At 36.2% G+C, this 12,934-nt stretch overlaps 1 protein-coding gene across 1 annotated transcript in view; it reads right to left on the reverse strand.

The window, feature by feature from the left end:
- The window catches only part of LOC125670462 (protocadherin Fat 4-like), a 249,559-nt gene that overhangs the window by 180,642 nt on the left and 55,983 nt on the right, over nucleotides 1-12,934 (reverse strand). Inside the window, exons 12-17 of the mRNA XM_056161239.1 lie at nucleotides 10,592-10,692; nucleotides 9,479-9,655; nucleotides 8,994-9,128; nucleotides 7,380-7,535; nucleotides 6,927-7,144; nucleotides 3,331-3,484 (exon numbers count right to left, since the gene is read on the reverse strand). Coding sequence (XP_056017214.1) covers nucleotides 3,331-3,484; nucleotides 6,927-7,144; nucleotides 7,380-7,535; nucleotides 8,994-9,128; nucleotides 9,479-9,655; nucleotides 10,592-10,692 — 941 coding nt within the window. The remainder of the gene's footprint in view (nucleotides 1-3,330; nucleotides 3,485-6,926; nucleotides 7,145-7,379; nucleotides 7,536-8,993; nucleotides 9,129-9,478; nucleotides 9,656-10,591; nucleotides 10,693-12,934) is intronic.

The following is a 12,934-nucleotide window of genomic DNA, read 5'->3' on the forward strand; positions in this document are numbered from 1 at the left end:
ACAAGTATTTAAGGATGCTTGACACTAACATGGACAAGTATTTAAGGATGCTTGACACTAACATGGACAAGTATTTAAGGATGCTTGAGACTAACATGGACCAGGTATTTAAGGATGCTGGACACTAAAATGGACAGGTATTTAAGGATGCTTGACACTAACATGGACAGGTATTTAAGGATGCTTGACACTAACATGGACAGATATTTAAGGATACTGGACACTAACATGGACAGGTATTTAAGGATGCTGGACACTAACATGGACAGGTATTTAAGGATGCTTGACACTAACATTGACCAGGTATTTAAGGATGCTGGACACTAAAATGGACAGGTATTTAAGGATGCTTGACACTAACATGGACAGGTATTTAAGGATGCTTGACACTAACATGGACAGGTATTTAAGGATGCTTGACACTAACATGGACAAGTATTTAAGGATGCTTGACACTAACATGGACATGGACAGATATTTAATGATGCTTGACACTAACATGGACAGGTATTCAAGGATGCTTGACACTAACATGGACAGGTATTTAAGGATGCTTGACACTAACATGGACAGGTATTTAAGGATGCTTGACACTAACATGGACAAGTATTTAAGGATGCTTGACACTAACATGGACAAGTATTTAAGGATGCTTGACACTAACATGGACATGGACAGATATTTAATGATGCTTGACACTAACATGGACAGGTATTTAAGGATGCTGGACACTAACATGGACAGGTATTTAAGGATGCTTGACACTAACATCGACAGGTATTTAAAGATGCTGGACACTAACAAGGACAGGTATTTTAAAATGCTGGACACTAACATGGATAGGTATTTAAAAATGCTGAACACTGTCGACCGGTCACACCCGCCGTGAGCCCTATATCTCAATCGGGTAAACGGAGTTGTCTGTAGTTAAAATCAGTGTGCCAAGAACGGCCTAACAATCGGTATGAAACACATCAGACAACACTGTACACAATGATAGGTTGTAATGGCAAACTAGATCGTTATAACGACCATAGAATTTGCGAAATGCTTACTTTAAACGAGACTGTTGGAACCCCTGCACCATCAACTTGTTTGTCAGTAGCCTGCTTCGACGGACTATAAGCAGAACAAGCTCTTGCGTATCGAATCAGTATAGAGATATAAACACCATATGCAGGTGATAATGGAATATTGTTGCTTAAATATAGGAAGTTGACGATGAAAAAGCTGAAGTCATTCCATTTGTTAAAAAGTTGAGTTGTTAGTTTGCCGTTGATATCTACTTTCTATAAAATATCTAAGTATGAAGCAAAAGTGGACATACATGGTGCTTTAGGACTAGGGTGCTTTAGTGCCAATAAACAATTGTTTTACTCTATGACAGCATACCTAAACCACAATGTTATCCAAGTTCATGAACACAATATATATTCAAACAAACCTTCCATCAAATCTAGGAGAGGGGAAATGTTTTTATGTATCCAATAGTTTGTTTAGTTTACTCCAGTAATGCATAACTTATCAAGCTTCAAACTCATGTCTTTTTTGATCGAGGAAGGATCCAAAGGAAACAAATTCTGCAATATTTGATATGCAGACCTTGACTTTTGACCTTAAAACTACATCAAACCTTATACATGTACTTGAATTTTAAAATACGATTTTAAAATCACATCAAACCTAACAATCGGTCTGTGAATCATATTCATAAAGTTTTTATTTTTAACGACTATCCCAGAAATAATACATCCATAAGAATGTGAATCAACAGATAAACGGAGTAGATGAATTCACTGATTGACAGAAAGAACATTTCAATCAGAATGACAACTATCATGCTTTACCATGGACAGGGGATTACCTTGACTCGTGTTACATGCAGTTAGACGGATTTTTTTAAATAAACAATCTTTAGAATTTACCTAAATGAGGAGAAATACAGCGCCTGATTTTAGGTCAGGTGAGCTGAAATATGTCATAACTTTCTTCAATAAAGGGAATCATGGTGTTTGGTGTACGTGCAGATCGGCTATAAGCCATCAGGATTTACCTAATTCAGGCAGATACTTCAACTAGAACTGTCCTAACGGGACTACTTCCCCTACAAGGTACATTGGACGGTGGGAAATAGTGAATTTGGGCTCACTGAAGAATCCGTGGTTTTCAAGATACTAATATTATACTTTAGACAATGACACATACCCTGACAATGGGAGAAAATATCCATAACTTTCTTGAATGTTCATTGTTTTAATCAAAATAGAAGTTGCACACTTTCATTATTCATGTAAAAAAAAAAAAAATACACAAAGTTTTAATCAAATCTGTTCATCGGTGTTAAAGATAATATGTATACGGTGTGACCGTTGACCGAGCGAAGCATGAAATGGTCATTGGCGTATCACAAGTGATAATCATAATTCCGTTAAGTACAGTAGATTATGATTCATTTAAAAAAATATTTTTTATGAAATTTTCCTTGCGCTAAACACCCAGTAACATCTTAATATTAAAGGGGGATATACATGTATGAGGATAACAGTTCTACAGGATCCGCCTATTTATTTAACGCGGGAAATGAAACGCAAGGCGACGTAAACCGTGCATTGTGACGTCACATTTAGCCCCGACTTTTTTATTATCTCTTTCAAAGTTAACAATTATAAACAATAATACATCCCGTTTGCAATTAAAAAGGCCGTTAAAACTAAATAAAATTAACTAATAAATTCAAAATGGTAAAAAAGTAACCGTAAGTATATCGTATATTCTTATTTAAAGAAACTCATGAACTCGTTCATCTATTTAGTAGTATTACTGTTTATCTATTTGATGATTGGCTAAAAGCTGTAACAGTAATAATCACACCATTCATATTTAACAAACTGGGTGTTTGAATTAAAAATTACAAGTCAGTCTTGTATTTTTGGCATTCAAAATTAAAACACGAATAACTCTAGAAGCAACTTAATTAGCAAAGCAATATGGCGGCGCCCACATGGATCACAAAATTTTCAGTGAACGTATGTAGAGATTATCTCTATTGGTTTGCTTATTTTCTCATGTTTTTCTTTTACATACGTGTTACCTTTAGAGCCTTACTTCGCGGACGGGCCTTCGGCCCATCCGAGCTTCGCTCGGTATAAATCTACACAAATTATATCTACGGATGAAAGACGGACAAGGTGATTCCAATATATCCCTTAAACTTCGAGTAGAATACTGCCTGATTGTTAAGTAGTTCAAAGTTATTGAACCTTATTTTTAAAAAGATGAATAGTGAAGGTTGATGTTTTCGCAGGTTAGCTAAAAGTTGTAAGGATTTACCTTAAAGATAAGAATGATGGACCCTACAGCTAGGTCTTCCTTGATTTCTGGTGGATACGTAACCGTTTCGTTTGTATAATTATGTCCTTGGAAGGAGAGTTTTGGTGGACACAAATTTGTCTCTAAACTGACTATAACTCTCACTGTAGTACTCCTGATGATGAAATAGAACAGCATTTTATGATAAAACTTTTCAAAAACTGAAATAATATGTAACGTAGAATTTATTTTGTGTCATATTGAACAAAGACATATGTAACATGTTATGTATGTCTTTGGGCAATTGTGCCACATGATCACCAGCCATATATCTATAGACGTTTGGCATCAAATACACACTTGTCAATGTGGTAAATGTCTGCTGAAATATAGGATAAATTTGTAGAAATCATGGAAAGGACCATACATGAAAAGGGTTCAATTCGCCCCTTGAAATTGATATTGAAGCTTTGTTTTAAAATGATGTGCATTTTGTGCAAATACCCAACTCATCTGTAATAATCAATTTGTCTATCATGATTTATGACACATCACTAGATTTATGATATGCATGTATCGCTAGATTTATGACATATCACAAACATGATATTTTGCAGTGAATATTTTTTCATTTGTCGTCTATGAAACATTGAGCGCAGACTTGGTAAAACTTCATATGTATGCTATTGACTCATCTTTTCAGCAAATTGAGCATTACATGTGGATAATTATAAACGAGGTAGTAAATGAAAATCATAATCTAAAATTTACATGAAGCTTACTGTAAACTAGGTATTACATGTAACCTATTGTAAACTAGGAATTACATGTAGTCTATTGTAAATTAGGTATTACATGTAGCCTATTGTAAACTAGATATTACATGTAGCCTATTGTAAACTAGATATTACATGTAGCCTATTGTAAACTAGATATTACATGGTACTAATGGTAAAGTATGTGTTATATGTAGCCTATTGTAAACTAGGAATTACATGTAGCCTATTGTAAACTAGATATTACATGTAGCCTATTGTAAACTAGATATTACATGTAGCGTATTGTAAACTAGATATTACATGTAGCCTATTGTAAACTAGATATTACATGTAGCCTATTGTAAACTAGATATTACATGGTATCTATGGTAAAGTATGTGTTACATGTAGCCTATTGTAACCTAGATATTACATGGTATTAATGGTAAAATTTGTGTTATATGTAGCCTATTGTTAACTAGGTATTACATGCAGTCTATTGTAAACTAGATATTACATGGTATCTATGGTAAAGTATGTGTTATATGTAGCCTATTGTAACCTATTGTTAACTAGGTATTACATGCAGTCTATTGTAAACTAGATATTACATGTAGCCTATTGTAAACCAGGTATTACGTGTAGCCTATGGTAAACCACGTATTACATAGTACTTATTGTGACATAAACCCAATTGTAAACAAAAGCTCTACAAGATGGGACATATCCTCTCGGGATGAGTGTCGACAATCTTTTTTTATTGAAGTACCATAGTGACCTTTTGACCCAAATGCAATAGCTTTTTTTCTCTAGATAATTCATTAGATGTTCATGATGTGGTTTGTAGTGTCTATTTTGCGATATGCTACCGGGCTTGTGTTCGTGTGTGAGTGAGAATGTCTAACACTGACTTTGTCAACTCTCTACAGGTCGCATTGTATGTCCAATCGATTTGAAACTACCCATGTTGCTTTGATTGATTCATTCATTGTTTAACGTCCCTCTCGAGAATTTTTCAGTCATATGGACACGACACCAAGACCGGTGAAGGGCTTCAAATTTGGGTCTATGCTCCGCACTTACGGCCATTGAGCAGTGAGGGTTCATTAGGGTGCCCATGGGGCATCCATTTTGAAGGTCATATCCGACGACCTGTGACATTCACACCTGATGCCGAGCGTTTGGCGATGGAACTGTCACTACCTGTTTTACCTGTTTTAACGACTTAGGTCTGTCGCGGCCGAGATCGAACCCCGGCTTACCGCATGCAGGGCGAACGCTCTACCTCTAGATCACCGCAGAAGTCAAGTTACTTTGAAGGAGAACCTAATTGAGTTAGGGTCAAACGGTCAGTAGTCAAGGTCACTATGGGACTTCATATTAAACGCTTGGAAACACTTGATATGCCATAGTTTTTGCTCAATTTATTTCATAGGTCACATAAAAGGCGATGATAACGAATAGTGATCAATCTCACAACCCCTATAAACAATACAAAACAGAGAGTTGGGCAAACATGGACCCCTGGATATTCCACAGCTGGGATCAGGTGCCTAGGAGGAGTAAGCATCCCCTGTCGACCGGTCACACACGCCGTGAGCCCTATATCTTGATCAAGTAAACGCAGTTATCCGTAGTCAAAATCAGTGTGCCCAGAACGGTATTACAATGGGCATGAAACACGTCAGACAGCGTTTGACCCAATGATAGGTTGTATTGGCAAACTAGATCGTTATAACGACCATGGATTTAAAAACTGACCATACGCAGAACAAGCTCTTGCGTATCGAATCAGTTTAGAAATGTAAACACCATATGAAGGTGATAATGGAATATTACTACATAAATATGGGAAGTTGACGATGGAGAAGTTGAAATCATCCCGTTTGTCATAAAGTTGAGTTATTAGTTTGCGTTGATATCTACTTTCAATACAATATCTAAATATGAAGGAGAAGTGGACTCTGTGGTGTCTTTTATTTCGAGTTCACCGAGATATATTGAATCGACATATGAGTGAAATTTATTATTGTTAATAGATAATACATCGTCAATATATCTAAATGTCGAAATGAAGGCCACAGCAAGAGATTTTTTCTTCTCACATAGAAGTTTTGGAATAAATTATGCTTCATAGGAATATAAAAACAGGTCAGCTAACAAAGAAGCACAATTCGTGCCCATGGGGATTCCAACAGACTGTTGGAAGACCTGATCACCAAAGACCACGCAGATAATGTCAATTAGGAACTCCAGCATAGTTTTTATTTCAACTTCAGGGTACTTGTGCGTGGAATCAGAGTGGTGTTTAACAAAGTAATGTTTTGGATGACTGATCGCTATTTCCGTTTTCCATTTTTGTTGAAGAAGCAACTGTCTATGATGTCAAAAAGTCTAGTCTTTAATTTATCGTGAGGAATGGTCATGTAAAGAGTTGAAAAGTCATACGTTTTGATGATGTTGATATAAGAAAAGTTTTGTGATTTCAAGTTTACTAAAAGTTCTTTAGAACTGTTTAGAATTCACATTTGATTTACACCACTTCTGGCATATGTAGTTGCACAGTAAGTTTGAGGTTTCTCCTTCACTGTTGTTAATATTTTCGCGAGGAGCAAAGACAGTGGCTTGGTAGAACAACTCTATTGATTTTGGAATCAAAAGGTCAAGATCACAGTGGGAGCTTGTAGATACTCATTGCGAGGCCATATGTCCCGCCTAACAGAGCTCTTGTCTTAAACTGCATTTTATATGGATTTTTTGTAATCTAGTGTATAGATACAAATTCAATTGATCATATGTCTTGTTAAATGAAATGGTACTACCTGGGTAACTGATAAAAATGTGGAATCATGAGCTCACCGTTTTTCCGTTGTGTCTGACGGATTGTCAGAGGCGGTCACATCCAGTACGACAGTTTTGGGTAGTTTGGATCTGTTACAACTATAAAGTCCGTCATTTAACGGATATAATTTTCCTGTTGTGTCATTGATGCGAAACAGACTTTCTTCCTGGCCACTTATTCTATAGGTCACCTTTCCATTGGTTAATTTGCAGATATCATCATCAGTTGCTTGCACCTGAAAATCAATACAAATAAAAAGAATAGATATTTCACATTTGCCTTTGTTGATCTGATTGCCATGTTATTACAGAAAATGTAATTGTCAACAAAAACTACAATAAACTTGCATATCTTCTTGACGTTGGTAATTAAAATGATTTTCTTAGTAAATTACTTGACCTTAGAATGAATCCAGAGAAAGCAAATAATATTCATATTGAAAATTTAACATTCTTATTGATATACCGTACCTGTCCAATTACTGTAGCTTTCGATGGATTCGTTGTGACATTAAAAGTGTAGTTCCTGACGAACTTTGGACTGTTGTCATTGACATCAGACAGCATTATAGTCAAATCTGATGTATTACTCCTGAGCTCTTTTGTTTCATTTTCCTTCGCATAAACCTGTTAATTAAATGTATGATGTTCTCAACAAGTAAGTAGGATCTCAGTAATACTGTCCAAAGTAAAATGTAAACACGTTTGACTCCTTAATTTCATACAACACTAGAACCTGGACTAATACCACCGCGGGTAGGGACATATTTGAAATATATGTGAAAACTAGAAAGACAATTACAACATCATTAAAGTTGTCTTTGAATACGAGTTACAGAATACACTAAATTCCTTTGACCCCAATATTTCTTAAAGTGTAATAAATTTTGGCAACAACAAAAACAAAACAAAAAAAAAACAGAAAGAAATCCATGCACTAGTCTCTTAAAATGCCTGGGCAAAATCATGTCAGCAGAAAGATAGGCAGACATACAGACAAACTATTGCTGACAGAATGATTCTATTATACCCTATCCTAAACTTATGCAATATTCTTTGTGAACGAACATTTCACAACAAAATCTAAAGCAAATCCAAGTCCATAAAGTTGAAGTAATGCCCTGTAAAATAAAGAAAAAATGTTCAGTCGTGATGAGAATATGAAATACACATCTTTACATAGTAGATACAGAAAAAAATCATGTCTTAGTCTCTGGGGCATCTGAAAATCCTGAAATGTTCTCGTTCTTCTCTGTTGAAAAGACCTTTTCCCAACTTAGGTTTGAGTCTCTCTTCCTGACAGGACAATCATCCATGCCAATCACCCAGTACAACTATCAATGCAGATTGTCTATGTCCCTTGTCCACAATATCAACCATTGATGAAGAAATAAATGCAGCCATATCTACTGCAGGTTTCTGATGAAAACAAGAGGTACTGTGAGGAATGCTCACTAAAAATACCCCCCGCTTACCCCAATCTCCCAAAGGGTGTTGGTAATAGGTATAAACTACCTCTTTTCTGAGTGTAAAAAACAAATGGCATGACAAACCTTGGGTATTCTCGTTTGTAGGGAGAAATGGACTATCTAGGAACACAGCATCTCCATGCGATGAAAAAAGCCGTTAAAGAATTTAAATGGAAACCATATTGCTACTTCGATGTCCAGAGCGCGTGACCTTTGACCTTTTGACCCCAAAATCGATAGGGAACATCTTCATCCCATGGGTAGTCCATATGTATGATATGGTGACTGTAGGTGGAAAGGATAACGCTTTAGAGCCCGGAAACCATATTGCTACTTCGATGTCCAGTGCGTTTGACCTTTGACCTTTTGACCCCAAAATCGATAGGGAACATCTTCATCCCATGGGTAGTCCATATATATGATATGGTGACGGTATGTGGAGAAGATAATGCTTTAGAGCCCGGAAACCATTGCGTCTACAGACGGACGGACGGACAGACAGACGGACAACCCGATTCCAGTATAACCCCCCCCCCCAACTTGTTGCGGGGGGGGGGGGGTATAATTAACTGAGAAACGCACATTTTCTGATGATGTAACCATGTTAGTTACTTACCTTGCAAGAAAATGTATCATTCGTTTCCACATCTAGCAGGTTACTGTTTTTTACATGAACTGTCCCATTCTGAGTATCAATTCTAAAGGCATCAGAACAATTCTCCAACACAAATATGAATTTAGCATTATTTCCCTACAAAAGGAAGTAAATCATGACAGTCCAAAAAATGTTTTACCTTTATAAATTTTTTAACAATGTCGAACTCTTCTGCGTTCTAGCACCTTAAAACCAGTTTTGTTTGCAAGGGTCGAAAACTCGCATCAAATTTTACATGCCTCACCTGCCAAACTCATCCCTTTTTCATAAAAGAAAACACTTCTCATGATAAAGAACTGACAAAAAAATTCAGATTATGGTTCTGACAATTTCAACGTGAGAGCAAATGAATTTCACAGAAATTAAAGAAAGTGTAACATTTCGGAGCCAGACATGGTTATTTTCGTTTCTTGATTCTTGATTCAGAGTAATGTTCTAAGCCTTACCTCGTCAGCGTCCGTCGCTTCTAGTTGTATGACAGTCTGTGTATCTCTCATGTTCTCTGGAATTTTGGCATAGTAATGAGCCCGGGACATAACGGGAGGATTGTCATTCACATCGGTGATGTTAATCCGAACAACAGCAACATCCTGACGAAATTTTGGATTATTTTCCTGGTAAGCCTACAGTGTTAAAGAGTTTTATTCTGGTTACATATAAATTTCTTGACTGTATTATCGTTAAATAAGATCTTAAGCTGGATCATTAAAACTTGTATATAGACTGCTTCAGTTGTAGCTACTGAAGAAACATTGAACATCATTTACAGTCCTTCAGTTTGAACTTGACAAATTGTATAGAATTGAGTAGAATGTATAACTTTATTCAACTAAAAATTTAAGTATGGCAAGAATATGCCTGCGCTGACATTCATGTTCAAAACATTCAAAACTCCGGGGATGTGAAACCATCTTAGGGTGAGTACTGACTGAGACAATGTTTAGTCCGAGGTGATAAATCAGGCATAAGTAGGTCAATATAAGGTGTAGATAACTTTAATAACAGGAAAGTGTAAATTGATCTGTAAGTTATCATCATAATGTTACAAACTAAAAATCTGCTTATTATCTAAAGGAATATAAAACGCTCTTTTAAAAAAGTTCATAATTAGAGAATGGCAAGGCCTAAGGTCAATAACTTTTGTGAAAATACGTAAATCGACATGAACGTAAAACTTGACTTGTAAGTCATTAATATAAAGAGATTTACCAAAGACTAATTAAATCATTATCTACAATCATAACAAGAAGTCCAGAGAACTAACGATGACGCATTGACTAACGCAAAGGGATAATCAGGAATGACAATGATTGACACATCGATTTCTTGTGGGCATTTTTGTCTGTGTAAATAAATCTTTATAAAGGATAAGAATTGTTTTTAAATTTTTTTTTTTTTAAATATTGTAGTTATAAATTTACTAAGTTGAGTTAATTCAAGAACAAAATGTAAATCCCCCATTATACGTTTATGTTTATTATGAACACATCAAGAAATTAATTCAGCCCAGCTTCTTCATTATTCTTTCTTATTCTATTTGTGTAATCAAAACTTTCTACCTTTATAATCAGTGTATATACATCTACAGTCTCTCTGTCTAATCTGCTTGTTTTTGATACAGTAATTGTACCATTTCTTGGATCAATATCGAAAGCATTATCTGTCAAAATAAAAATTCAATATAATCATTAGCTGTTTGATGTACATTATATAAATCTAAGCAATGCAACTTTTCTACCGCAATGAATTGCACAGTAGTCTGATAAGAACTCAAGCATTAAATGATTATTCGTTTTCAGAGCTTTCAACTCAGATGAGCTTTTTTGAAGGCATTTGCATGTCCGTACGTCTGTCTGTCCGTAAACTTTTCACATTTCCATCTTTTCTAGAACCATTGGGACAGTTTTAAATAAACTTTATATGCAGCGTCCTTGAATAATGGGGTTTCAAGTTTGCTCAAATGAAGTGCCCAACTCCCATCAAAGGGGAGTAACTAGGAAAAAGCAAAAATAATGTGGGTTCATTTTACAAGAGGCCATGGGTCACATTGCTCAAATGAGTCCCAGTATGAAAGGTGATGATAACAAACAGTGATCAATCTCATAACTCCTACAAGCAATACAAAATAGAGAGTTGGGTAAACACGGACCCCTAGACACACCAGAAGTGGGATCAAGTTCCTAGAAAGAGTACGCATCCCCTGTCGATCGGTCACACCCGCAGTGAGCCCTATATCCTAATCAGGTAAAGATCCGGTAAACAGAATTATCTGTAGTCAAAATCAGTGTGCCAAGAACGGCCTAACAATCGGTATGAAACTTATCCTTGCCATTGTTCAGCTATTGTGATTTTTAAATGATTCTTTTATCAATAATAATAATGATAATAATGATTGGTTTTTATATAGCGCTTTTCCAGGGTATGCTGCTCAAAACGCTTCATTACCCCAGCAAACCTTATAGCAATCTAGAACTTTCTCAGCTTCCTGGGAAGCATACAGTGCAAGCTGCCGTTACAGGCGCTAGAGCACTAACATTCTAACAATATCTTTCATTGTTCATAGCCAGGTACCCCTTTTACACTTGGGTGGAGTGAGGATATTCGTGTAAAGTGCCTTTCCCAAGGACACGTCGGCCCTGCCGCGGCCAGGACTCCAACCCACGACTGAAAGGTCGAGAGTCTGACAGTCTAACCACTAGGCCACCGACGTCACTCAATCTTATTCCCATGACAAATTTGGACCCCAGATTGTGCCCAACTGTGTACATAGCCAAAAAAGAACATAACTGAAAATGAATTCACATAACACTTAGGGCTCGCGCTGCCCATCACATTTGTCGCATTTTGCGATTTTTCAGGAAAAAATGCGACAGAAATTCCGGAAATGCGACACGGACATTTCGTATTTTAGAAATCGCGGCGCCATATTGAATTTCAGCTGTTGGCATCCAAACACTCCAAACAGCCTCGGGGCTGTTTTACCTGTGCAGGTAGTAGTTACCCCATATAATATTGTTGGTTATGTGCAGATACCCAATGGGTGTGGTCATAATGACACGAGGGAGCATAGCTCCCGAGTGTCATTATGACCACGCCCATCGGGTATCTGAACATAACCCACACTTTTCTTCAAACCCCGCCCACATTCTCGATAAAACAAAAACAAAACAACATCACTGTCCACTGTATGAAGTTCCTCCAGATCAAAATTGCACATATCAAACACGGATAACTGACTCAGACTAAGTTCTCCAAATACATTATAGATATTCGCACTGAATCTCGCTTAAACCTTGATACAAGATAATATCGTCAATGGTCTCGTCCCAAAGACTTTCTAGTTCCATATTCTCCTCAAGTCGAGAAACACGTGTAAGTAGAAATACGGGTATCATTTATAAAGAGTTTTATAAATGACCCAGTCACGTGATAAGAACGCGTTTGAGAGATCAACTTGTATAGCGGACAAAGTGAATCAGACTTGTGTTTCTTTTATGGTTTCGCGTCTTACAATTCTTTCTTTTTTTCCTCTTATGGTTTCATCATTTTTTTTTAAAATCTATTGTATAAACATGTAAACGTTTTTCCAGCCAATTTAGTCAAAATATGTATTAAAATAAAAATATCAAAACCAACAGTCCAAACATTTATATGCACTTTAAAAACGGCTTTTTAAAAACAATTAATGAACATACATTTTTCGGTTATAGAAAGTCATTATGATAGAAATATATGGTGTTCAAAGTGTAATGTAAAAACATAGCAATTGGCATCATATTGTAAACAGGCGACCGCGCTTCCGAAAGCTATAATAAAATATAATGAATAATAGTAAACTATGGTACAAGTCACTTACTCCATATAATATTGTTGATTATGTACAGATAACCCACACTTTTAAC

This window comes from Ostrea edulis, chromosome 4 (assembly GCF_947568905.1).
Source record: "Ostrea edulis chromosome 4, xbOstEdul1.1, whole genome shotgun sequence".
In the NCBI taxonomy this organism is placed as follows: domain Eukaryota; kingdom Metazoa; phylum Mollusca; class Bivalvia; order Ostreida; family Ostreidae; genus Ostrea; species Ostrea edulis.